A 27,219-nucleotide genomic window follows, 5' to 3' on the forward strand; every position below is an offset into this window, starting at 1 on the left:
AATGACAAGCTCGTTACGGTAATTTTGCAGATTTAATTGGTCTTGGATAATTGTTTCCATCAATTCTTCAGCCCGAATATATGCCGTAAAGTGGATAATTGAATTTAAGTAATCATTCATGTAGCTTTCTATTAACATTTCGTTAAAAGGATATTAACATAACCCTTAATATATAGTACAACAAAGCACATGATTGAGCCGCCGCGGTGGCTCAGTGCATATGGTTCGATCCCGACCGCGGCGGTCGCATTTTGATGGAGGCGAAATGCTAGAGGCCCGTGTACTGTGCGATGTCAGTGCACGCTAAATGGGCTCTGAAAGGAGCTCTAATAAAGTTGTGGTGTTTCTGAGATGTTAAAGTACGCCTCTTCACGAGTATTGTCCTGCAAGAATTTTTTATGCGTTTTGTAGAATCTATCTGTAGTAAAAAAAAATTGAATTTCAGCGTCTTCGTGCGTTTCCCTCTTCTCTCGCCACTTTTTGCACGCTGGAAGGTCGGCGCTCCTTCGCCAGCCGCCCCTCGGGGGGCGGAGCATCCTGACCCGCCGGAGCTACGCGCTGGCCGCGGCCACGGTAGCTGCCTGACGTCTGAAAGAATCTAACCAGTAGCCACCTCTCAACTCGTATACGCAGGTGCGAGCGACGTAGGAGGGTGCGAGCATGAAAAAGTCGCCGGAAAGGGCTCACCAAACTTAACGCGTGTTTGTGGGTCCTCTGCTGCGTGTAGAAGTGTATTATTTGTTTCAGGTTCTCACGAAAACACAATAGAGTGATTGAGCGAGTTGATGTGCTCTCCTCGGAAGGTTTTTCAGAGCCCCTTTAAAGAACCTCCGGTGGTCGAAATTATCCGGAGCCCTCCACTACGGCGTCCCTCAGTCGCTTTGGGACGTTAAACCCAATAAATCATAAACCAAAGCACATGACTGAGAGGAGAGTCGGATCCATGGGGCTTCCTTTATTCAATACGAGAACAACAGCCTGGGAAGATATAGTTACAGATACAGATACAGTACTGGGAAGATATCTACACAGACTCGAAAAGTACAGAAGGGAAGCGTTCTGCACCGACGAGGCATTTCTGAGTATACAAAATGAAAATGGCTGCGCATCTAATATTTTGCCGTAAATATGCATTTACCACGGGGGCACAAATACCCTCGTGCCCACTCGGTTTTATGTCTCTCTTTTGGAACAATGAAATCACCATGTTTTGCCAGTTCCACTTTCAATTGTGCCAACAGCGTCCCGTCGACACTAAGGACATGCAGCGTCGAATGCTGAGAGAAAAATTTGTTTGTTTATAGGAAATAACCTCCCAAATCGACTCAAGCGATGATGAACGCCGTATTGGAGTGCTCCGGGTAATTTCGACCTCCTGGGGTTCTTCAACGTGCACTCACATCGCACAGTACACGGACCTCTAGCATGTCGCCTCCATCGAAAATGCACCCGCCGAAGCCGGGATCGAACCCATGTCTATCGGGTGTGCAGCCAAGCACCACGACCACTGAGCCACCACGGAAGGATGTTGAGAGAAATGAGGAACAACACGCACGCACACACACACACACACGTTCACCCATGCTATCCCTCGATAGTACTCGAGGTTCCGTGAGCACCCGCTTTCCCAACAGTCTTGCTACAGCCATAACCTCAAGAAGGTTACCTCGCTTTTGACAACGTCTGTCTGGAGACTTTCCCTCAATGAAGTTGATGCAAAGGCGAGGCCTTCATAAGCCCATTTCCGGCACACGCGGGACGTAGAAGAAACATCTAATATTGCGCCCCGTCAGGGATACAGAAACAAATTCAACTTCACTGATCTCGTCGGCATCCTGTCCCCGTAACGGAGGGGTCCAGGCCGATCGGGATGAATGAAAGCAATCGAACAAAGCAACTTCTCTTGAATCTCCTGGAGGAGCATGATCTATTATAACACAAGGAGGGAGACGAGGAAGCAGTTGCATAGGATGCACATTCACCCTCTGAAACAAAAGACACCTATTACGCAAACGCTGCGGGCACAGGAGTAGTTGCGACGTCCGACAAATTGCTATAATCTTCATGGTCAAGTCCACTCCCTGTTTCCCTTGCAAACGCTGGTGGATGACTGTGTACAGAGGAAATGCCGCGGAATCGGCTCTCCAGAAGGAAGCAAATAATGTTGTTCTTCGTCCAAACTACCGCCTACTTTTACTGGCGCAGCAGACGATTTCGTGTACAAGTTTTACGTTAACTAGTTGCTCCACAGCACTAATGAAGCACAAGCCCCACTCTCGAAAAATAGGTAAAGAGCGTTGCAGCTGCCAACAGCGACATCGATGTGAGGGCTTGGAAGGTAAACCTAATCATTTGCCTGCGAGCGAATCTTCGTTTCAGCTCATGGCCACGTCACGTGTGGTCGCCATTGCGTTCCCGCCTGCCAGTATGCCAACAAAAACATTTCTGACACGAAATCTGTCGGCGTACCTACAAACTGCAGTTTTCACATTGACTATTGGCCGACGTAAATTACTACCGACTGAAAAAGTGGAAATAGATCTCCTGGCTAAAATTCCAAGAGCATAGATAAAATGAAGGTTACGATAATGACTGCACAATCGCCCCACTCTGCATGGTCCAACTTTCTTGAAAAATGTTGCGCTGTCCTAAATCTTAAGCTCATGCAGGAGCCCGATTTCAGTAAAAAGTGTATTTCGCAGGCACACATTACGCTGCATTACTTGTGCACTACCCACCTGGTCATGATGTTCTGACAATGCTGTTACGGACTTAATCAGGCACTTCTGGCGATGTAACAGGATACACGTTAACAGTTCAACACTTCTCTTCTCGTCGCTGGTTGAAAGAAAAAATAAAGACACTGGTTACGAGAATTAATCGGCAGCAGAGAACTGTACAGTGCCCCAGCAGGTAGCTCATTTCACTCAGCTGTAACGTTTAGGTTCGGCTGAAAGGCTGAAGGGGCGTGACCCATTCAGAACGACAGCAGAGGCGTCTTGTTCCACGACCGGGCTGGCGCACGCCAGGCTCTGCGCATCGGACACTTTGCCGGAACTGTGCGACTTTAGGACTACTAGCGTTGTTGCTTGGAAAGCGTTGCCCGAGTAACACTGATGCGCATGAGCGAGAGGAAGGAACGAAGCGCTGATAAGGGTGCTTCTGGCACTGGAAAATCCCTCCTCTTCTAGTGACAGTCCGACTGGCGGATGAAAGCCGCCCTTCGCTTGACGTCCATTGAATTAGACAACAATCGTCGCGCTACACCGACAGAGCGCGCCTGCAGACCTGGTCACAGCCCTGCCGCCCAGGCAAAGAAGGTTCAAATGGCCTGCGTCGGCGTAACTCGACAGCTGCCTCCCTCAACTCGCAGGTGAAGAGTCCACCATCTGAGCGCTGCACTGGTGGTGGTGGTGCCGTAGATTTGGCGAGCCGTCGCTAGTTCACCGCAAGAAACGCGACAGTGAACCACACGACTGACACCTCGTGCGCAAAAAGGCGGACGCTAAAGTGCACCGTCGGTCACGGCCTGGGTCCGTCCGCAAGAAAGGCGCAGCGGGAAGTGTGCGGCGCAGTCACCTGCGACTCGGTCGGTTGTTCGCCAGAGAAGGTTTCACGCAGTGGCGTCTCGTCCTTCACACTCCACCCACCGAAGAGGCGCAGTAGCAACGCCGTTCAGCAGCTGAGCACAAGTTCGCGGGATCCAATCCTAGACGCTGCGGCCGCATTTTAATGGAGGAGAAATGCGAAAGTGTCATGTTTGGTTTATGGTTTATGGGGGTTTAACGTCCCAAAGCGACTCAGGCTATGAGAGACGCCCTAGTGAAGGGCTCCGGAAATTTCGACCACCTGGGGTTCTTTAATGTGCACTGACATCGCACAGTGCACGGGCCTCTAGAATTTCGCCTCCATCCAAATTCGACCGCTGCGGCCGGGATCGAACCCGCATCTTTCGGGCCGGCAGGCGAGCGCCGTAACCACTCAGCCACCGCGGCAGCTGAAAGTGCCATATGGTATGCGATGTCAACGCATGTTAAAGAACTCCAGGTGGTCGGAATTAATCTTGGGGAAGCATTGGATGGCTCATCGACACGAAAATCCGGCATCGCCCAAAAAGCGGCGGCGTTACAAAACTCGCGATTGGTCGAAACGGTGTGACGTCATTAAAGGCGGAAAAATGTGAAACGTTAACCAGTAATGGGTCAGTACCAGTACTTGCAACTACAACAACTACAAGGAAATGTAATATAATTGTAATAGAATTGTAATAGAATTGCAATGCTTTCTAATTAGTCGCATTTAATTTCCTTCAGTGCCACCGGTATCTTTTTACAGCCCCCCTCAACGGCGCGCCTCATGTTAGTCGTTCTTTCACACACGGTAACGCCGCTGCCGATGCTGCTTTAATTGCTTTGCCAATAATATATCCCGTCCAAAGAGAGGGGATATGTCAAAGTCTGTTTTATAATAGGAGTTGAAAAGTTGACTAAAGTAAAGCGGAAAACATGCACACAGAAAAGGGATAGGAGCCTGGTCACTGTGTTGGTGCTGACAGACACCACGCCACAACTATCCCATTAATCTGTGACTACGGTTAGAAGCCAGTTCCATTTGCCTATGAACAGAATTAACGGCAGAATAACGCTTACCGGACAGGCAAGTACTGCCAACGAAGCGAGACATGCAGAAAAAAAGACAATAAATTCATTGGGCGGAGTTCGTGCTGGGCAAATCGAATTGGTTCGCGCGTACACATTTTATTGCTCATAGATGCAACGGCTTTCTCCGACGCTTTCGCACACTTTCCTAACGGGGCTTCATACGTACTCAAGCAAATATTCGCCCTATAAGACGCGTAGAAATTAGCCGGTTAGCTTTTTATTCGCACTAAACACTAGAAGGATATTTCTCAGCCAAGTTTTTGCTACTCAAAAAGAACAGCTATAGCAAATGAAACGTGCCATATTCGAGCGCGCGACGAACAATCGCTGACATCGTCTTTAATTACAACCAATTTCTTCCTCAATAGCTAATTCGTGCGCGTGCGGGGCAGTCGAGTCGACGAAAAAGATGTAGCTCGAGCGAGGCCCGCCCTGGTCAGGAGGCATCATGACGAAGCTCCTGATGGTCCTGCTGCGGAGGGCCGCCGTCGCCGTCTGCCTGAGCTTCACGTCGCTGTTCGTGTACTACGTGCTGGTCCGCAGGTCGGTGAGCGGTTCCTTTTGCACTGTTCGTAGAGATAGCGAGCCGTACGATGGCCCGCCCTGCGAGAAAGAATGAGTGCATGTAGTACTTGGTACCAGGCCCCGCCTGGCTCCTTGCATGTGCCCATAGCCGATGGTGAGCACTGAAGACAAGCTCGCTTTGCGGTTATTCTGGATATGCGCTTATGGTAACCGAAACCGGCCTTTATATGCGGAGCATCGTGCATAAGCGAGCGAGTGGTGTCGGCAATGTTGTGCCTTGTAAGGATGATTCCGGCACATCGGTCATCAATTACGCAGAGAAAAATCCGAGCACTTCAAACCTAATTACAATATGACATGCACCGGTATGAGTTAGCCACAGAAAAAGAGAGGTGCTAGCAAGCGCGTACGGCTAAGAGGTTTACGTAAGGGTGCAGTAATGCTACTGCACCAAGCACTCTTGCGTGTACTTAGCATTGCACGCTGATACGCTGTAAAGCATTAAAATACACCATACTGTAATCAGTGTGAGGATACAGCGGAACTAAGCCCTTCTTAACCTCCGGTGTGGTAGTTCCCACTGAACCCCCCAGCAGAACAAAGGAGTTCAGGCGGCGCATCGTGTGAAGGTCTCTATGAACCTTCCAGTTGAGGCAGGGTGCAACACGTGACGTCTCATCGCTCTTGTTGCAGCATTTCCTGCTGTCTCGCCTTCCTATGCATGGCACAGATCGAAGAAAGAGAGCCCCCGACGGTGCTTACACACAATACCTGAGTATACGAGTCTAGCGCTTTATTATCGCAGATATCTTACCGATATAAGCGCAGTTCTACGATTAACGTACTGGTGAAGTGTACAACCTTTCATCTGTTTTCTCATGCGCGCTTCCAGAATACGTACTGGTCGTGTCAAACACAAACGAAGCCCGGTTTCATTATTCAACTGTGCCGGCGTGTCGGGGTATCGAGAATTCGGAGACGTAATACTCTAGAGGACGAATGGGGCGCAGAAACGCACGTGAGGCACAGAGCTTTCTCAGTTTTTACGCGGCCACACGTCCCTACGCTTCCATGTCATATATATAGCTCTCTCTTTTCTCGCTCAATAATTTTGCCTCTTCCTCGGCCCGCCTCGGCGGTCCCCAGCACGCCTTCAATATCTGACCCACCGAAGGACATTATTTGCTGACGGTCAGGCATAGCGCTCGAGGCAGGAGATACCAAACACAAAAGGGCGAAAGGTTGTCTCGGCAACACGATCGCAACAAAATGTAGTCCCTAGTGAGAAATAAGGTTCCTGGCTGCCGCCAAACGTTTAGCGCTCACTGGTATAACGGCAGCCTTTCAAGGTGTTTTAGGTAGAAGTGAAGCCGTTTATTACACGATCGAGGGCAAATTGTCTCACCCGACTATAGGCTGAGAATGATTAAGGATCGACGACCTATGCTCTGAACCGGTACTAAGGCACGATGGGTGAAACTCATAGAGCGAGAAACTTTCATCAGAGCGTAAGGCCGACTGACAGCAGCCAGTCGGGCTGTTCCTGCTGGCAGGGGACACACGGACGCGACGAAATGGTCCCAGCCTCCTCCGGCAGCGGCTACGGCGACGGCAATCCTGCTGCGGCGCGTGGTATCCAGTGGGGCCTTTTTGTCAGTGCCGCGGACGCCATGCCCGGAATTCTTGGCCGTGGTGGTGTGTTCGGCGCCTGAGCACGGGCCCGAGCGCCTAGCCATTCGGGAGACATGGGCACGCGAAGTCCGGCCAGAGCACAGCGCGGTCTACTTCCTTGTAGGCACGCGGCCCGAGGACAACGGCACTACCAAGCCCAGCTGGACAGCGCTTTTAAAGTGAGCGCCGGCGGGACCTGTGATCTGCGGCTAAAATTGAGCCAGGGTGGCCTCTTTGCAAGCGTTTGTTACTCTCACCGCGTCTAAGCACAGTTAGGAAACTCCGTGCAGTAAATATTTACAACGCTACTGCAGTGGCTCTAGAGTAAACTGCACGCCTTGGTCGTTAATCGCTTGCTTTTGTGTAACCCACAAAAGTGGACCACCGCCTTTTTCGTCTTGTACCCATCGCTTTAGCTTTCCTTTACATAAGTGCAATACCGTGCATAGTGTAATTCTCGGCGATTTTCCGCTTTGTGCAACTACCGCAAGCAGACCAGGCAGCCCAGAGACGCGCGGTGACTCGTCTCTCCTCCCGGAGAGCTCGGTTTTCGGAGACATGATCCGCGTCGACTTCGTGGACACCAGCGGAAACAGCACGCTCAAGACGCTGCTGATGCTGCAGTGGGCACAGTCATATTGTCCACGCGTGCGCTTCGTTCTCAAGGCGGACGACGATGCGTTCGTGGACGTGCCGCGGCTGATCAGCGTGCTTGAGCGTAAACAAGGCGCCTTCGAGAACAACACGCAGCTCAGCGGAAGTAGCCCGGGCTTCCTGCTCGGAAAGAGGCAAGAAGCCAAGTCAGTCGTCATGATCAATGAATCAAGGTACGCGCGGCACTTATGGCCGTCAGTAAAAGCTTAGGCTGTGATGAAAGGGTACACGGCTGCGGCTCGGTAACTGAGCTGTTCCACCGTTCGCTGTTTTCAGCGTGCGACTGCGGGGCTGCCACGTCCGTGTTTCCACCTGCATCAACATGCTTGTATATTTCACCACGTTTAGCTCAGACAGTTATACTACAGCACGCTAAGATGCGCACAACGCTAATTTATTTCCCTAGCTAATTGGGAATCACAGTTCTGAAGCGATCAAAGGGTGTGCCGCGGGCATTGTCGCAGCCGTTGCGATGGAGGCATGGTGTTCGGGAAAAAGGGTATAAAGCGAGCTCTTGTGCGAATAGCGTAAAACAAGTTGGAACATGTTTGTCCGCTTGTGTAATCGTGGTAATCTTCATAGCGCTAATGAACTAAAACCCAATAAATATGAACCACTGCCGTAATCCACCAGTTTGTAATGAGCATCTTTACGCGTTCAGGTCATACGATTTAGCAAAAACGCTCCGAATTACTTGCTCAATTCATGGCGGGTCGCTCCTACTATTCGCTTCCAGTGAGTAGCGCCCTTTGCGTCCTAAGACAAAGGTCAGCAGCAGCTGACCAAGAATTTTCCCCTTTTCAATATCATGGCTGTCGGCGGACGCTGCTTACCCTCGCTACGGGTCTTTAGGAGCCTGCTCCCGACCTACGCTGTAACCGCAGTTCGCGAAAACGAACTTGCCCAAAGATTAGAGCCCGTCCGGGCCGTGATATACGCGACGCTGCAATTACCTTGTCCCACGCGCCAGGCACGACGTCGTCCCGGGAGCCCATCACACGGGCGGCCTGCCTGCCTACCTGTCGGGCGTGGCGTACGTGCTGTCTGGCGGCGTCGTGGGGCCGCTGTTCCGCAAGGCGCTGGAGATGCCCGCCCTTCACCTTGAGGACGTCTTCCTGACGGGGCTCGTGGCGTCCGAACTGGGCCTGAGCCTGATCCACTCGCCCTGTTTCGCCTGCTGCGAGGAGCTGCCGGACCCGTGCGCCTACCGCCGCCTGCTGGCGGCCACCGTCTCCAAGCCGGACAGCCTGCGCAACGTGTGGAACCGAGTGCGCGACAAGGCGGCCGAACGCTGCCCGCCGCGGAACGACACCGACGACCACCAGTGCTGACGCGGGGACATCGCTGATCTCGTACCGCTTCTGCGAATTCCATCTTGAGGGCAGAAAAAGAAAAGAGCGCTGGTTACCGTCTGCTTGCCTTGATTCCTTTTTTGTGCTTTGCCTGGAACAGGCGCCTGCAGTTTGCAATCTGCCGGCAGTCAGCTACCTGCAAAGGTCTGCCGACGCGCTTTCCGCTTGAACGCGCACCGGTGCAACGCCGTGTGTTCGCTGGGCGCTCATTCCTGAGAGTGCGGCACTTATTCGCTGCTTTTTTTTTTTGCCATAGGCATGCAAAGAGTTGCATCGAAAAAGGACAAAGTATAAGAGTTAATGAAGAACGCCTTAGTAAGCTACGCTTTGCTGATGGCATTGCCGGGCTAAGGAACTAACGGGAAAAACTGTAGAGCATGACTGTGGACTCATAACAGAACAGTGAGAATAAGAAAACGAAGATATGCTCAACAGCGATAAGCAGTGAGCTATTACAATCTGTAAACAAACACGTCCGCATATAGGCCAAGTCGCAGCTGCAGGACCAGTCTTATGAGAAATATCCAGGAAAATAAGACGGGTGGGGCGCATTTGCAGGCGCGCGCAGCCGTAAACAGCGGCTTACCAGAATCTTTTAAGAGAACAATATATAATTGTATCCTGCCAATAATGTTTCTGACTGAAAGCTAAGGTAAGAAAAATGATTGGTGTATAACCTTGAGAGACATAAAGCAGTGTTGATTGAAGCACAAACTTTAATTAATGACATCTTAGCACAAATAAAAAAAATGTAAATGAAATTGGCCAGGACGTGTAATGCGCACTAGAGAAAGCCAGGAAGGAAGAGTAGTAGGCGGAGAAAGGGGGTCAAGTGGGGATTAGGTGGCCGCAGCCGGCGCCAAATAGGACCAATAGCAGCATTGCGAAAAGTCTAGGGAAAGCAGATATCTGGCGTCTGTTTGTTCCACTGTCCCACGTCGGCGTGCGCTGTTCTCCTCAAACGCCAGTGCACAGTACATCAGCTGTCAGTACTGACTGAAGCAGTAGGCGAGGCCTTTTTCGTGCAAAAGATGGAAGCGGGTTGATAATGTTGGCAAATGCGTCCCACGGTGCCTCATACACGGCATCATCATCCCACGGATGATTCGGCTGCCAACTATTGGTTTTCTTCGAGATGTGAACCGAGCCGCAAATATATTGAATCTTGTAGTACAGGTGCGAGCAATATGAACGGGAACATTTAGGTCACACTCAAGGGCCAAATAAATATTTTATTTAATCAGAGAACCGAACTTAAAAAAAATAGTAAAGCGATCGCTTTTCTTCCCAGTGTGCGCTTGTTATTCACACTTTGAGGTGGAGACAAATTTTTCCACTCTGAGCGAATACAGTGTTTTCATTCATATTTCTTCGGCCTAAACCTGGGGACAGAAGTCTGGATAGTCGCTTCGTGGCATTTCAGGCAGAAGGCTCGTGGTTCCCAGCTGTAGGTGCAGGAGTAGAGAAAAAGATAAAAATGTCTAAAAAAAAAGCAGCGTATATTCGAAAACGATATTCGGCGCCCGGTTGAGATAAGCGATTTCTCGTTTAACGGTGAAAGACTCGGAGTCAGTTCTCAAAGTGTTAAGTTAGACCAGCTACCATTTACCGTGTCACAGCCTTTTTACAGTCGTCTCGCTCTTGAGCCTGCACGTGACAAAGCTGAAAGCCCGCAGTCAGAAGAAGAAGTGCCTAATGGTAGGTGAGCGAGTATTTAATGTTCCCGTTTATATCACGACTTAATTCAATCCCCTACTCTGTGTATTACGCCAACCCGGCTAGGCTGTACTTCTTGTTTTTCTTCACCCTTTCATTTTCTCCTTGGCAAGGTCTTGCCATGCTGACTAGCCTTCCTGCGTGTCCCGATTTTTATTCGATTTCCCAGTGTGGGTATGTTCAGGTAGACGCCTGGGGAACAAAAATCAAACGACTATTTTGAAAGCATCCGTTTCAGCATGTGTGCATGTGCGCACCTACTAAGAAGGAAACACTGCTCACTGTGCAACCTCTGTGGTATGGAATGCAGGGGTCAGCCGGTGCTGAGGGAAAGCCCTTAGCTCGGCTATGTTTAATGCATGCGTATATACAAAACGTGCCGACATCCGCCTGCCTCTGGCGACGCTTGTGCTGACTCTTGCACCGTAAATAACACTTCCGCGAAGCCAATAATTGCATACAATTAACGCGGCATTGTTCCCGTTCGCGGTACCAAATAATTTCATTTCGTATTCCAAAAGTTGTGCTCTTCCCTACGCAAGGAGTTAAAAATTAGTCTTTTGCGACGTTTCAATAGAAAACAGTGAGCAGCACAGGAAAGCTGATTCTGCACGTGCGTCATGAGGCCAGGCGCACCCAAAGTAAGAGGGTAATTGTTGCCAACAACCCCCTAATTAACTAAAATCAGCTATTAAACTTTTCAATCACCGCAGTTGGCCTGTATAATTGTACTGGAAGCGGACAGCTAGGCGGTTCACAGGCTGCTGGCTTATCAGCCCTGCCCGCACTAGCTGCAGCTGTGAAGAAGCTATAGAACACGTGCTCTGAGCATTCCCTGCATTTTGTGCTGAACTTTCGGTGAGTTGGCGCTTCATACTTTTGGAAATAATTGCGCGCACACAAGAGAAAACTTGAAAAGGTTGCCGGATCTGCCGGTTTAATTAAACCCACGCTAGCTGGAGGTATCAACCCCGCCCAAAAAAGGGCATTCTGTACAACCGATCTGCACATTCTGAAAGACAGTTGCTAGCCGTCCACTGGACCCTATTAATCCTCGCACGCTGAACGTTGATGAAAATTCTTGAGATGTGTCCAGAGCGGTCGCGTGCTCTGCAGGCTTGTCAGACACTGTTCTGTTTCTTGCGAACGTCGCGCCGGCGCCATAGCTAATGACTTTGCCGTGCGCAAGGTTCTTACTTCATTACTTCAAAAGCTCAGCTACCTTTTCTTTCTTCAATTTGAATCCCCTACCCCTTCCCCAGAGTTCAAGGTAGCAAACTGGTACTGTCTCCAGCATGGTTAAGCTCCCCCCGCCTTTCCTTCTCATCTCTCTCTCTCTCTCTCTCTCTCTCTCTCTCTCTCTCTCTCTCTCTCGCTCGCTCTTACAGGCACCTGTAATCCCTGACAGAGATATGTGCCTCCGAACTTCCAGCTCAGTTTGTGTGGTGACGCCGCACGAGATGTGCAGCTCCGCAATTTGACGTACTCAGCGGGGAATATGTACTCCGCGGGCGCATGGCTCGAACGTAATGCATGCCTCCTTTGAATTTAGCTTCGCAGCTCACGTGGGCGTTTCCGCTTGCAAGTTGTTTGTGAATCGTGCGGCCTCCAGTGATCTTGAAAACACTGCAGTATAGGGAAAGGAAGCCATGCTTTCGCCCAAGAAGCAAGGCCTTTTTCAAACTCTCTGGTCCCGTGGCTCTTCGTGAGCGGCATGATGTTGAAGAGGAAGCCTCATCTTTCAAAAGCCAAACAGCGGCCACAGGTAGCGATTTCGGAAAGCACATGCACCGTAACTCCCGCCATGCACCCTCCCCATCGCACCCCATCGGAGTCACGGCGCTTTCCGATTAGCGAACGGAAGCGTTTTTAACTGATCGAAGCATGCTTTTATATGAGCACCGCACAAGGGGCCCTGATGCACTAGAACCCTTGGATAGTGGCGAATATCGAGCACCTAGAATACGGTTGACAAAATACAAAGGCGGGCTAGGTGGCCGCTAGGGCTTACGGACATGTCAGCGATTCAAAAATGAAAGCACAAGACAGAGTGAACAAGCAGGCAACAGGCCTGTGTAGTTCAGTTTGTTTTGTATTTTTTTTACGCTGGATCTTTTTATGTCTAGGCATAACTAGCACAAAAAGTGGCAGTGCTTGCACCAAAAAAAAAGTACACATGGCGTTTACTTCAGGATGGGACGGTCTTCAAGATTATAATATAACACTGTCGCATGGGGAACTTGTGTTGGAGAGGCAGACCGGTGTCTTGATGACACAGTGTGAACACCGTGCTGAGGCCGAGTCACGGACAGCAGGAAACACTTGAATGGTAATTACTGCGACAGTCTTCGCGCTCCAGACCTCAGCGACACACTTGTTATGCACAGCATCAAGCAGCAGACTAGGGAAATATTACAGCGCTTTCAACTGAGAATGCTTATTCTTTTTAGTGAAATGCAGGAAATGGGCCTCGGACGAACTTGCTAGGAGGGTAGCTTGTGTTGTGTTGTGTTGTGTTATGCTGTGCTGTGTTTTGTTGGGTTGTGTTGCGTTGTGTTGCGTTGTGTTGTGTTGTGTTGTGTTGTGTTGAGGCAGCTAAGGCCATCGTGCGCCAAGCTCATGGGAGGGTAGCTTGAGAGGTGCCCGAGGCCCAGTAGAGCAAGTTTAAAAATAAAATAAACAGGCAGAGCAACGGAGCATGTGCACACTCACAACCAAGCATATGCGTGGAGCAGGACATGACGTATACAGAAGTGCGAAATTTACGCTCATGAGACAAGGAAATCAAAAACGAGGAAAGTAGTCAAGCACCAAAAACCGTCTAACAGTATGCAAGGCTTTGTGGCTTACACTTTCTGAAATTAACTGTTCAAGGTAATGATCACCTAGACAATGAAAAGAAAGACCGAGCAGCATTAAAGAAATTAACATTAAAGAAGGTAACAAGTGCTTGAGAGTGTTGCACTGATAGCAGTGGTAACACAGTAAGCACCGCCAACAGTTGCAGCTGCTCCCGCGTCGCTTCAGCAGTGCGAAGAACATCGCATTAACTGGTATGAGTCAATCCAGCACTTGTAGGTTCCCTCGCAGCTTTCGCGCAAGAAGCACTCAGTAACGTGATGCTATTCCTCTCACTTGCCGCTGCCCCTACTTTCAGAAGCAGCGCAGACATTCTAGCGGTGGGACATGACACATGCTCCTATACTGCTATGACATTACCGTGCGCCACCACCCCTTCTTGACACGCGTGCGCTCGAAGTGGCCGCCCACTGCAACACGCTATTCAGGGCCATTCGCCTCGCACCCGCCTCTACACACAGTCGCGCCTGAAACTAACCAAGGGAAGGCTCCCGGTGCGGGTCCTCAAGCTCGCGGTGACCGTCGTATGGATCCTGGCGGCCCTGTGCGCAGTCAACTACTTTGTGGTGTGCTGGTGCGCGTCCGACATGCGCTGGCACGTACGCCAGCGGGACATCATCCCGCACGTGGTGGGAGCCCGCCCGTTCCTGATGCTGCCGCCAGCCGCCTGTCCGCGCTACCTGGCCATCGTGGTCTGCAGCGCCCTGAGCCACTTCGAGGCGAGGGCCACCGTACGAGACACATGGGGCCGTGACGCGGCCGCCAAGAACGTCAGCGTCTTGTTTATCGTCGGCAAGCCCGAAGACAAGGTATGCGCTTCAAACTAAAGCATTACTGCGTACCCTCCAGAAAGTATTTCTCTGCGCAGCCGCCAGGCTATCGTTAAGCATCAGGGCAATAGGCCACTTGATAGCAGCTTCGAATGCCGATTCGCAAATTACAGCAGAATTGCGAGGCAAATCCCAGTCCCCTTCTCTTCCATTCGCTCAACTTCCGAAGAGAGACTGTGAAAGTTGGGAAAATGGGGGAACTACGTGCTCTGCTTCCGTAATCTTCCATTTAAGCATCACCCTATCTGTACACTATAGCATCGCCCGGAGGACAGCCGCATTCTGTACACGACAACGCTTTTGCAGGTGGAAAACTCTTCGGCGTGCTTTATACTGTATTGTTTCTTTTTTGCCCCGTTTCTCATATTCACATGCCCGCAAGTATTTTAGGCGCCGTAAACACCAGGAAGATGTCACATTTCTTAGCCACTTTTTCGAGCCGATGTGGCGTTTGCAACTGGAATAGCACAGCATGTTTCGTTTATTGTCACAACTTTTGAAGTGCAGCGCGTAGGCTGATTTTAGATATTCCTCTTTTTAACAACCTTGGAATGTGCAGATCGGTTGTACAGAATGCCCTTTTCTGGGCGAGGCTGATACCTCCAGCTAGCGTGGGTTTAATTAAACCGGCAGATCCGGCAACCTTTACATGTTTTGTCTTGTGTGCGCGCAATTATTTCCAATAGTATGAAGCGCCAACTCGCCCAAAATTCAACACTTATGATAGATGAAGCGCTTCGTATCGAAAAACAAGTGAATATGTTAGCAAAGCATCCCTCTCTACCCTCTACACCTCCCTCTCTACATCCCTCTCTCAGCTATCTTGGTGAAAGATTGCGTGACACACACCACCATGGCAGACTATCGAGATTTCTATTTCCTGATTCGCAGGTGCTTTTGCTGCTTTCTTTACATATGATATACGACGTATCTGTGAAGCAAACCTGATTTGAAGACCGCGTCTTGTCCTGCCTTTCCTTCCTTCGTCTCTGTTTGATAACGCGGTTACAATATGCATTCGAATACGACTCATCAACTAGACCACCTGTCTGTGTTGAGCACGAAAACTCTGTCTTGCGGTGTGTGCGGTCAAGGCGGGCGGAAGGGGAGATGAGTTTGGTGGCGCATTGCCGGAGTTTTTCAGCCCATGCCCGCCCTATCGAAAAATCTGGTATGCGCCATATTTGTCTAGCCCCTAAGAGGTTATGGAATATGCGTCATACGTGCCCACATATGCGATACGTGCCCATATGTCAAACGTGTCATACGTGTCTCGTATATAAATGTATTGGGACAGAGAAACGCTGGGTTAAAGTGGAAAAGATGGGAATCATGAAATAGCTGCTATACAATTTAGGAAACTAAAAAAGTAAAATAAAAGAAGTACTGGGGAAAAAACCATCATGTTCAGCGGGATTCGAACCATCATCCTCCACATCCGTATCGCACTACACTAACCACTGAAAGAACTACTCCATGACTGCCACATGGGACCTCTGCGTTATTTTTGTATGACGAAACTCACTCTGTGCTTTCCATTACTTTGCAACTGCAGTGTAAGACGTGATTTGAAGTGGTTATTTGCCTGTTTTAAGAAACGAAAATAGAGAAGTGTTCTTGCACCGATACTGTGAATCTTGATGTGTGCTGCGATAAGCACTGACACATGTTTTTTCTCACTGCGCAAGTATTTTTTGCTACATCCGGAGCTCTGCCAAAGAAATACCCCTGTTATTCGTTGCGTAGCTTTACAGCGGCTCAACAAAGCAGGGAATACCATATTTACCTGCCAACTAAACGTGCATCCAAGCACATTGAAAACGCCGAACCAGACACAGCTTGGGTAGCCTGTGTTCAAAGCAAGATAGAGGGCACAAACAGAGAAACAAGCAGAAAACTGTGTGAAATAGGCCAAGCATTTTTTTTCTCTCTTTTTCATGCTCTGGATTTGTTTGCTTTTTGGTCGCTACATTTCCGCGCGTTTCACGAAGCGCACGCGACTGTATAACGAGGCACTCATGAACGACAATGTTTCCAGGATGTAGATGTAGTCTGATACGATGCACATCGTAGCTCTTGCCTGCGCGCGAGTGCCGCGCTACGTGTGTTCACCCGAGACATATGTGTTCACCCCAGACATTCGCAACGCGTACGAACTCGTATAGAGCCCATATGAGTTCATACGAGGCACATCTCTGACACATATGAACTGGTATGAAACGTGTTCACACGAGGCACGTTTCTCGACACAAATATCTCATACGAGTTCATACGAGACACATTTCTGGGACGTATGACCTAACATGAACCATATATGTGCTCATACGAGGCACTAATCGTGACACACATAAATCATATGCTGCCCACTGAGCTCATACGAGACACATTTGGGGCACGTATAGCTTGTATGTAACATACATGAATTCATACGAGGCACATATGAAATAATACGAGTTTTTTCGATAGGGCGGTCGCTAAAGGTAACCATTACAATACCACATGGATATAAGAAAATATGTACAGCATACCAGCAGTACTGGAGGAATTGAGCGTTAATCTCGTGTGCGAGATTCACGACCGCATGTGCGTGCACGTCGACTCTTTGGTGTGCCAGCTGAAGCACAGCCCTTGAGCACGCTTGAGGCTCCTTGCTCGAAAAAGCCGCCGCACTCCCAGTCTATTCCTTGAACGTCCCCACCAAAATGATCTGCGACATGCACAAACCACTGCATTCCTCGTAAGAAACAAACTTTCGTTAACAGTGCGTCATTCTATGTAGGCTCCCCTTCGAACACTACACTTTCTCTCATTAGTATAGAATCGAGGTTCCAGATATTTGGGGCCTCGCGCGACACGTGCAGTCTCGTACGCAAACGAAGCGATCGCTTTGGTGGCCTGCGTGAGCGTTAAACAAAGTGTACCTGTTTCATGAGGAAAGGAAAGGCGCAGTAGGCGCAGTATAGTGCAGTACATTAATTTCAGCCCCCTGCGTTCGCTGTAACGTGCGCTGACATCGCACAGCGCACAGGCGGTTTTGCATTTCGCTTCCATCGAAATGCGGCCGCAGCGGCCGTGATTCCACCCCGCGACCTCGTGCTCAAGGAGCGAACGCCACATGCTGACTGAGCCAACTAGGCGGGCGGGTGTTAGAAGAAAAAGCCCTCACCTGCAGTGATCATCGCGTTGCTCATTCGCGTCGCGTTTCTCACTTGCGAGCCGCGGTGCATGACTGAGCCTCGTTTGACTCCTGTCACAGTCAAAGCCGTCTTGCGAGCTTCCCAGAGGCCCAGCCGCCGAGGAAGGTAAACGGGAAAACGCCCTATAGCGCGGCCTACGAGAGCTATCTGCACAACAGAAGGCGCGTGAGGGGAGCTCGCAGCAAAACGCATGCAGAATCGGCGCGGCGTCATCGACGTGTGTTTGTTGGCGCAGCAGTGAAATACAATGTGGCAACAGGATACCGAGCGTTACAGAGGTGGTCGTTGTAACACTCGTGCAACAACGTTAGACAGTTGACTGTAGCGCCATGGCGAGCGCAAGTGCCTTTTTTAGGCAGTTGAGGCAGTTCACTCCCGAAACCGTTCGCAATTAATGGGCTGGAAGTTTTCTTCCTAAGTGCGCACGCTGGAGTGGCAAGTGTTCTTCCTTCGAACACGTTTCTTGCACGCATATTACGGTAGTAGCCACGTCGGACGACTGGAAGCAGGCGTACGCCTTATTCCTCAATCACGACGTACAACAGCTGCGAGGTTCTCCCCAACAGAGCCCTCCAAAGCTATCGTTGTGAATATCGACTAACACCGACTGCACACTGAGCTCGGATGGCGTGGAGATGGATAAACATGCAAATCGGGCAGAAGAATTCAACTGAATGATGGCAGGAATGGGGTTTCAGTCGTTATAATACCGTTCGCTCATCAGTAATCAGTGCGTCGAGCCAAGAAGGAAAACGAACGGCTTAGCCGAAATACGCTAGCCTCCCTCTGCTGAAAGCAGGCCTCGCAGTTTTTCTTTTGTTACTTTTTAAGGCGAAAAGCAGTACTTCACTAGCAAAGCTGAAAAAACCCGGGGGTATGCGTGAAGCCTCAATATTTGACCTTTGACGGAGCGTCAGCAGCAACTGCTCTGTCAACGCGCGGAACTGCCCCCGGGAGGGGGGGCAGCCGCGCGCTGCTGTTGATAGCGGCTGCCAATAAGATCTAGCATGCGGTTGCCTTTGGGGTGGTTTTGTCTCAAGTGGTTTCACACATCCTACTCTGTTTAACCATTTTTATAGCCTTCAGGCCGAGCCATTGGAGAAAGCCTGAAGAATGAAAGCGCCCGCTATCGAGACGTCATTCAGGCGGACTTCCGCGACTCATACCGGAACCTGACGCTCAAGACTGTGCTTCTGCTCAAGTGGGCCTACGTGCACTGTTCGCGTACCCGCTTCATCTTCAAAGCCGACGACGACGTGTTCGTCAACGTGGAGAACCTGCTGAACTTCCTCAAGACGTACGGCGAGAGTCCTGAAAGGTTGTGTGCTTTGCTTTGTTATGCTCAGTCGCAGTTTAGATGACGCCACCAGGAAGCTGATAGGGCAGCCTGGAACGGATGATGCAAGTTGGAGCAGTCATTAGAGAGTTTTAGAACAGAGTGACTCTATCATCAATGGGGATAGAGGAATACCGGGGTGCCAGTGCACATGTGCAGGACCCGACGGCCCCTTTGGTATTTGGGTTAGCGGGCGACATATCACCTTGCAGGTTGCGTGGCGGCGACTCACCGCCCCGTTCCAACTGTCTCGGAAAAAGCGGCGTGACGCGACCCCATGTGCGCGTGCTCGTTGTTTTGGTTGTGCGCGCTCCTCGGCTGTTTAATTTAGGGTTAACACTTGGGGAGGACCAAGTCTTCTTGTGTTAGCGCCGAGCAGAATCACGTTTTTACACATCTAAAAAGTGATGTGGCCATTGCTGACTGGCGGGTGCGAGTCTCAATTGTAATGGGGCTTGCTAACATAATAACCGTTAAAAAGCCAACTAATGCGTTTTTTGAGTCAGCTTGTAATCAATACGTCTCACCTCTTTTCTCAAGTTTGTCACCATTGACAATATAGTGTTTAAAATATCTTTTTATCTATTTTTAAACATTTCTCAATATCTTCACCCGAAACACCCGCTAAATAATTAGTCCGAGCACAAACATGGGGATATGTAAACGCCAAGGCTTTCGTGTGAACCAATTAGATGGTCTGCAACTAACTATAAGATTTTTGCTACAATGGAAGTTTCTAAGGTTCCATGCGATCTTTTTACGCGCATGGGCCTGTTTAGCCTGTGGAAGATCGCCATACAAATAATAGATCGCCATGCAAAGCCGCCACGTTCTTCGAAGTCTGTTGAGACAGCAGTGTGGTCTTGGGGGGGAGGGGGGGGGGGAAGGGTATGCAGCGCAAGATCAGCCTCCTATCTGGCTGCCTTTACTCAGTGCATGTGTGTGTCTCCCGGAATTTTGATGTTGCGGGCCGAGGGATAGGAGGATGCTGGTGTGAGTATTAATGAAGGGTTCGCGGGATGCGGCCTGTGTAATTAAGGCTAGAAGAATGCCAGTGTTGTACTTCCACGCAATAAAGGAAAAGCCTTCGTGGCCTATGGGTAGCGTGCCCTCTCGCAATCTGAAAGTACGGGGTTCGATTCCCACCCAAACGCAAGTTAACCCAATTTCCTCGACGATGACAGCGGCTTTTCAGCGACACTGGGCCCTTAATGAACGCAATCGCTTTAAAATTTTTCGTAGAATGCTTTTGACGAGGATCACGCGTGTTGTTTATACAGCTGAGCGTAAAAAGCTAGAAGACTGAGAATTGTGCATGCACGATTCCGGCCTGATATTAAAAGCGGCTTGAGGTGAAAACTGGACACGGTGCTGATATCAGGGTGCACTGCTGCACGACTTCGTGGGAATTAAGAGGTGCGCTGCGCCTCTGAGCAAGTGCGTCACTGCAATATTTTGCTTTCCTTAATGCTATACAGCCCGAATTTCGAATGCCCCGCACGTGAGCGAGATCCGATCATAGAACTGTGTGCTGTTCACTGGTACTGGAATACCGAAAGGAGTTATCTTCGAGTGATCGCATTCAGTGCAGAAAAGAAGCAACATGTGCGCAGTTTTTGCGTACTTCCAGGAAGCCATGGTTGGGTGGTATCGCGTTAGCTTTGACCGCATGATGCGGCAAACTGTCTCGTATGTTGTGCAGGGGATCATGACAAACTGGTTATAAGACAAAAAAAAAAACACGAAGGAATGATTCTACTGACGTGCTTTTCGTCTTGTAGCCAGTTCATCGCGATTCCCTGCACAATGAACAAACCAACTATAGCCCCCATTATTGCCGTGTCGCATTGTCTCGGCGGGCGATTTTGTCCTTATCCTTATTATGGGTAGGGAACTGTTGAGTTCTATAATACACTACGTAAAAGTGCCGAACGCTTCTGCTCTTCTCTACCACTATCAGCGCCCCTAGCATACTGTGCAAGCCACAACTTTTCTGCTTTTGGGCCCACCCCCATGCCTTCACTCTTCTTGTCGACGAGCACTGCCTTCGAACCACTTTCGGCTGCTTGCAGTGGGGCGGTTCTGCCAAGGACCCCTGAATGACCTAAGGTCTCCGATATCGCCATCATGGCGCCAAGGAGGAGATATTTTGAGGCCAGTGAGCGTGTTCTACACTCCGTTTCACACATCAGGCGCAATGCTTTGAAAGGAACGGATGTAGTCCGAGTGAAGAAAAAAAAAATAATAATAAAGGAAGGCGTGCTACACCGCGTTTCTTTGTGGCCGAGTGGTGTAAGGCACGGGCAAGCGACAGCGTCTCTTCATCAATAGCAGCGCATGTAATCAAGCTCAGGACAAATGTATCATGTATTAAGCGTTCAGGCAAAGCCTTTACTATTTTTCGCTCAACACAAGGGGCGTACTACTTTATGATCGCGGATGTAGGCAGCGCAGTCAAGAACGCTAGCTTTGACAGCGTTGCACCTGACGTATGAAACGCAGTGTATGTAGTACGATCAAGTGAAAGCCCGGTAGCTAGATCTACCGACCTTCACAGACCGAGCCTGTAGGCGAGCTCAGCTATTGAGCTTGAAATCGTTTCTCGTTGTGCCTGAGCGCTGGGGCGTCCCGTCGGGCGCCAGGCCGTTCCTGGCCGGCTACGTCATGCAGGGTAAACATGCAGTCCGCAGCGCCGGATCCAAGTGGTATCTGCCGCACTCGGTCTATGCCCCGGACTGGCTTCCCATGTACATCCTTGGCCCCGGCTACGTCATGTCGCACGGGGCGGTGCGGCCCCTCTTCCGAGAGGCGCTGTTGACGCCCTTCCTGTTCATCGAGGACGTCTTCCTGACCGGCATCGTGGCGCATAAGGTGCGAGGGCTCCCTCTTCATGAAAAGATGGCTTCCACAACTGGAGCGCGTATTTCCAGCGTGACTGCGGCCATTGTCCGTGAAGTTCTGGGACTCTTCGAACCTGCAAGAACGACGAACTTTAGGACCCGCTAAACGCGAGGTTCACGATCACCCAGATTCAAGAAAACTCATTTGAACTGGACCTCGCTTTACGTGAGCAGCGTTAATCAGGCGATAGAAGTCGTTTCCACCGCGCTCTCAGCCAAGCAGAGCTTCAACAACCGGTTCGAGTCCTGTAGTTTCGTGTCCTGCCACATTGCGCCAGATGCTGTCGTACAGTGGTGTTGAGCCAGACACGGAGTCAGTGCCGGTGCTTTACCGAACGAGGTTTTACTTTGCCCCACGAGACTGTGACATTCCCGAGACCCTGTGCACAACTGCGCATGGTGTATAGGGAAGGTGCGCACGATTATCCGCACGCACAAGTTCCACATCAGTACACTTGCTGCATTTAAACGTGAATGCGATTACCGTCTTGCCCTAATGTATATGCGCTTCAAAGAGCCCGGGTACAAAAGTGAAAAAAAAAATCGTTACGTTCACTGGGACACAGTCTCCAAAGTGCCACCACGGAACAGGTACTAACAATACATTCTACTAGTAGATACTAGACGAAATTATTCCGAAGCGCTTAGTCAAAATAGCAACTGGGGTGCAAGCGAAGAGTGTTCTACGAGCAGTGCTATATATAGGGCACAGAAGCGAATCCGGCGATCACGGCTCTTTTGATTTGGTGTATAATACGCATGTGAGCATTTTTAAAGCGGGTAAGTATATGTAACCCGATGCGTCTACTAGTGACCAACTGAGGACAGCAGACACGGGCATTATACGCGTGTGAGGAGAAAAGAATTACAAGAAGACAGGGGAAGCATGAAGGAAAGCTTGAAGCGATAATGCGGGCGTGTGTACATGAATGATGCGTACTAATGGACGCCGTGCGCGTGTCGGCACAGAAGTCTCTTCGTTTTTCCAAGTTCTTACCTATTATTAGCAGCCTGAAAGAAAGGCTAAGTTTTCTCCAACTCAGAGCAAGCAGCGCTCTACTCTCCCTTCTTATTTCCTGCATTACGCGAAAGCATTCTTCAAGACGGTAGTCAAGCAAGTGGAAAGGGATTATTTGGAACCAACGTGGTACGAGCGAAGAGTAACTTTGGTCTCACGGTGTCTATGACTGCTGCCCTCGGTCGAACACTCCTGGTAACGCGTACTGAAATTGCTCAGCGAGCTTTCTTTTTTTTTTTTTCCCCGGAAAAGCTGACGCCGTCTGCCGTTTTTGCGCGGTTATTCTTCGGCCGCGGTAAATTCTCTCTTCTTGCAGTCATGGTTGCAGCGCAGCGTGGTCTCGCTCTCGTCGATGTGCAGGTGGGCATCGAGCTGACAAACTCGCAGTGTTTCGTCCCACACGCGCTCCTCTGGAGCTGCGAGTACCGGTCCGTCATCTCGGCACACCTGGTGTCCGTCGCGCAGCTGCGGAATGTGTGGCGGCACACCCACAACGCCAGCATCCAGTGCCCGCCACTCGTCAAGTACAACGGCTGCCGCGAAGTGCGCGACGAGAAACGAGGATCGCTGCTTCTGAGGGCACTGTTGACGTAGACGCGCGTTCGGGAGCCGCCCTGTACACTGGGCAGGGGGCGCCATCGGTGCCGAAAGGGAGAACAGTGGATGTGGTACAGTGGAGGTAGGGGAAGGGACGCGTTCTCTAAAGCGCCATCTAAATTTCTGCAAGCTGCGCGCGTTTTTTTTTTTTAACGAGAGCGAAACAGGTCTTACTTGGCTTCAGTCGAATAGGCTCACCGCTAAATAACGGCACTCGTATTCGGCTAAAGGAGGCAGCAGAACATGATTCGCCCTTCGTCGTACAGTTATGCGGCGACTTCAGCAAGCATACACACTGTGCCTTAAAGCGGGTATAATAGAGCGGGAAGACAACATGAAGCGATCATCGCATCTGGGAATCACTGCGATCTATCTGTTCCCGTGTTCCTTTCTTCCTCTCTCAATTCTTTTTCAGGGCGCAACTGCGTGGCGCACTTACGATAACGGACCTAACACTAATCATTTTTAGATGCTGGCCTTTCAGTTTTGCAGCATCGCTTGTTTTCTCTCCGCTGCTCCGATTTAACACTTTCAATAAACCTCAAAGTCCGCCGTCGGTGAGTTGATCCATGGCCAGTTATCCACGTGACCATCGTGCCTCTCGAAGGAGGCACGGGCAAAACTGGGGAGGCGGGAACGACCCACTGTTCCCCTCCTAAAATCCCTCCCTTCCCTCCCTCTCAGGGCGAGGTATATTTTTCATGCGAGAACTACACTGTCCCCCCCCCCTTTTTTTTTTCGAAGAAAAAGGCTCGAGAAATGGATTGAGCAAGTAGAACGCCCCCTCCATCGACTCGCACCTCGAAGGAGGAAGAGGAAGAAGAAAGTTTTCTCGGCAGCAAGGCAGTCTCCAACAGCATTCCACGACGGGCAAGGTAAAAGACCACCTAATCGCATAGCGCTTTACTGCATTTTTTTGCAAGCCGGAACTGAATCGCACGCTGAAAGTTCGGTCTTGTTGCGCTGTCGGCGTAACTCTCGATGAATATGCTGTTTTACACACGTATACAGTGCTCGTCGCTGACTATGCTTTGCTGAGTGCAGGGTCGATGGAATCACTAGTAAATTCTTGCCACACCAGCGGTGTGGAAAGCTGGGATCAGGGATGAAAACACAATCACTTCGTTCCCAGAGCAGCACGAAAAGCCATGCCTTGTTCTCATCGTAAGTTTTTTTTTTTAATGGGTTGATCTCTGTCTAGAATTCCCGCAGGAAATTTTTGTTAAGTATACTAATTATCCTTGAATGAAATAATTTAGCGTGTTTGTTCTATAAAACATAAGTCCGCAGGGCGCGCCTGCGAATTCTGACAGCATGCATTTCCCATTAATGGTTGAACAGTCTGGATGCACTGATAGCAGCCATAATCAACGAACTTATTGGCAGTCTGATCTTCACTACCGCGTCGTAATCTAAAAAAAGAAATCAGGGCTGATATTTTCTGACGGCGTAGGTTTGAATACATGGTTTACGGACTCTGGTGTAGCTTTGCCGCAACGCAACTGCAACTGCAGTCAGCGGCATCATCGTGAACCGTCTGTCAGTCATATCTTCCCCATTTATTCCATGGTTTAACTTCATCGTATTTTTCTAGTCATAGTGACGTATACCTGACTTTCCATTGCGTTTGCCTCGCCATATTGTTAATCTTTTGAATTCTTCCGGACGACTGCCTTGGCTGTTCAAGAAACAGATCTTCACTATTATAAGAGACATGCTGGCGCATTGGATTTTGCGGCGTCTTTGCCTGTGGCTGGTACCGAGCTGTAAGCTACGAAGGCTAGCGTAGCTGCAATGCTTGGCGGCACAGCGATCGCCTTTCCTCGCGTCGGGCGATTTCCGGCGCCGGCCATTGTCGTGGAATGCACCGCATTTCCTTTCACGACAATGCGAGGCGACTTCCCGTACATTCCGCAGCGTAGTCACGCCTGCTGTCTGTATCGAGCCACGATAACCTTCTTTTGCAACCCCGTATCTTACTCTTTTCTGTCGACACTTTTCTTTTTTCCGTTAACCCCCCCCCCCCCCCCCCCCTCCCATTTTTCTATCGTCTTGATCACTTATGGACCACTCATACGCTCAACCTTGTGCCTTGTGTTTGGACTTCCCGCTAAAGTTCTCTGTTCTTAACTGATCCAAACTACTTCTGGCTTCAACGCAATAGAATATCAAATGCTTTTTTTTTTCTTATGCAAAAGGAAAAGCCCCCACTCCATGCGCTTCAATTTCACCCTCTTTTTGGTAGCTCTATATAGTTCATTCTGTGACTTCTCATTTCTTATCTTGCATTCATCAGACTACGAGGATACCACAAGTTGTTCTGCCTTGTAGTCACACCTCCTTTGTAGCTAGGTGTCCAGCAGCAACGGTAAAAACAGAACATGGCCAAATGTGTTTCCCAGTGAGCAAACTATGCATAGTCTTGTTGTCACATATTTTACCCGAAGACTTTCACGTCGCTTTTGGGGGCTTGCAGTGACATTGGCGTCAACGTTATAACTTGTAAATCAGAGGACAGAGCAGCAGCTAGCAGTGCTCAGCATTGTGTCATTGTTGTCAAAGGAAGCAATACAACTTTCATTTAGCGCCGGTGTTCATTTGGCGAGTTGAGCAGCGCGGGTTTCTTTTACTTTTCCAGCGGCGCTCTTTACAGCCCACATCTTGCACGCTATAATAAGAAAACTAAAGGAGAGCCGGTGGCACCTCTGCAAAGTTTACGGCGAAAGCTGTAGCCTCATGTCGCCCCTTATTAACGTACCCCCAAAATTCATCTCGCTTAGTATATATAGCTTCCAAAACCTACATAAAAGTAACCAGACGTTACCCCAGCTGTTATGAGCCCCGTAGACACAGGAAGGCATTGCCTGTGTGGGAGCCACTACCGATCGTTGTGGAAGCCCAGATTGCCTCAATGTGTAACCCCCCCCCCCCTTACCCCTCCCTCCGAGTTTCTCTGAGTTTAGTGCGTCACGCAACAGAATGCGAACACTTTTGTCTAAATCGTCCCCGTCTTCGTTATCTTCATTATCAGAATTCGGGACAGCGCACAGCCAGTGCCGCTAAGCCTAGTTGCCTGTCACGCTCTGTTCTGCAGCCACTCGGTTATGATCTTTCTTTCTTACGTCACGGATGATATCAACGCGCTATTTATGAATATTCAAAGTCATGCGCCACGCGGTGGCAGCCAAGGGAACTAGAAGTGCCTGTCCCGAATTCCTGGTAATGATCAGCGACAACACACTAAAAAGCCCACTATGACAACTGCCTTCACAGGCACACTAAATATTCAGTTATAAAGCAGTCTTCTTATGCTTGCTTTTATCACGCTGGCTGTTTCATTCCTGCTGGCAGCCTCTGAAGCATATTTATTTCACTTTTTGCACGTTTTGTTGCGTGCTCGTGTTATAGCCATGGTATAGAAGCTCTGTGAACGTCGTTTGAGAAAAGTGTCTTTTAAATTTCCTGAAAGCATCTGAAGGTCCTTCAGCCTGTCGCCGCTGCAAGCTCAGCGTACACGTTTCATCTTCTGCCTTCTAAGAGGAATCATTTCCACGCTGAGCCATCCTGTAGCCTGCGCTCTTGATCAGAGTGTGCAGATACAAAACGAGCTTCCAGCGCACAAGCAGCGCAGATCAGCTCGAAGGATAACACCACGGACACCTCGAAAACAGCCGCGTGCAGGATCCCTGCGCGCATTAATGTCCATGCAGATGTCCTTACGCTTGAGAAGATACGCGCCCCTAGGTTTCCGGTACACCGTGGCCGTCATCTGGACCCTCCTGGCCTTGTGTGCCTTCAACTACCTGCTGGTGCGCGTGTGCGTGAGCGATATGCGCTGGCACGCCCACCAGCGCAACCAGACGCGCCTGGTGGTCGGGCCCGGCGCGTTCCCCGTGCTGCCGC

At 50.0% G+C, this 27,219-nt stretch overlaps 2 protein-coding genes and 1 long non-coding RNA gene across 3 annotated transcripts; 2 read left to right on the forward strand and 1 right to left on the reverse strand.

The window, feature by feature from the left end:
• Positions 1-4,936: 4,936 nt before the first annotated feature.
• Positions 4,937-8,903, forward strand: LOC144114612 (beta-1,3-galactosyltransferase 5-like). The gene is made up of 4 exons (XM_077648465.1): positions 4,937-5,204; positions 6,740-7,036; positions 7,352-7,684; positions 8,482-8,903. Exons 1-4 carry the CDS (start codon positions 5,110-5,112, stop codon positions 8,840-8,842), a joined length of 1,086 nt encoding a protein of 361 aa, XP_077504591.1. The 5' UTR covers positions 4,937-5,109; the 3' UTR covers positions 8,843-8,903.
• LOC144114615 (uncharacterized) lies at positions 5,128-17,529 on the reverse strand. The gene is made up of 3 exons (XR_013311069.1): positions 17,435-17,529; positions 8,531-8,758; positions 5,128-5,264 (listed from the first exon to the last, which is right to left on the reverse strand). It is a non-coding gene; the product is annotated as an uncharacterized LOC144114615 (long non-coding RNA).
• LOC144114613 (beta-1,3-galactosyltransferase 1-like) lies at positions 13,777-23,822 on the forward strand. The gene is made up of 4 exons (XM_077648466.1): positions 13,777-14,247; positions 18,545-18,783; positions 21,444-21,672; positions 23,080-23,822. Exons 1-4 carry the CDS (start codon positions 14,026-14,028, stop codon positions 23,311-23,313), a joined length of 924 nt encoding a protein of 307 aa, XP_077504592.1. The 5' UTR covers positions 13,777-14,025; the 3' UTR covers positions 23,314-23,822.
• The last annotated feature ends 3,397 nt before the right edge of the window (positions 23,823-27,219 follow it).

Source organism: Amblyomma americanum, chromosome 1 (assembly GCF_052857255.1).
Source record: "Amblyomma americanum isolate KBUSLIRL-KWMA chromosome 1, ASM5285725v1, whole genome shotgun sequence".
NCBI classification, from domain to species: domain Eukaryota; kingdom Metazoa; phylum Arthropoda; class Arachnida; order Ixodida; family Ixodidae; genus Amblyomma; species Amblyomma americanum.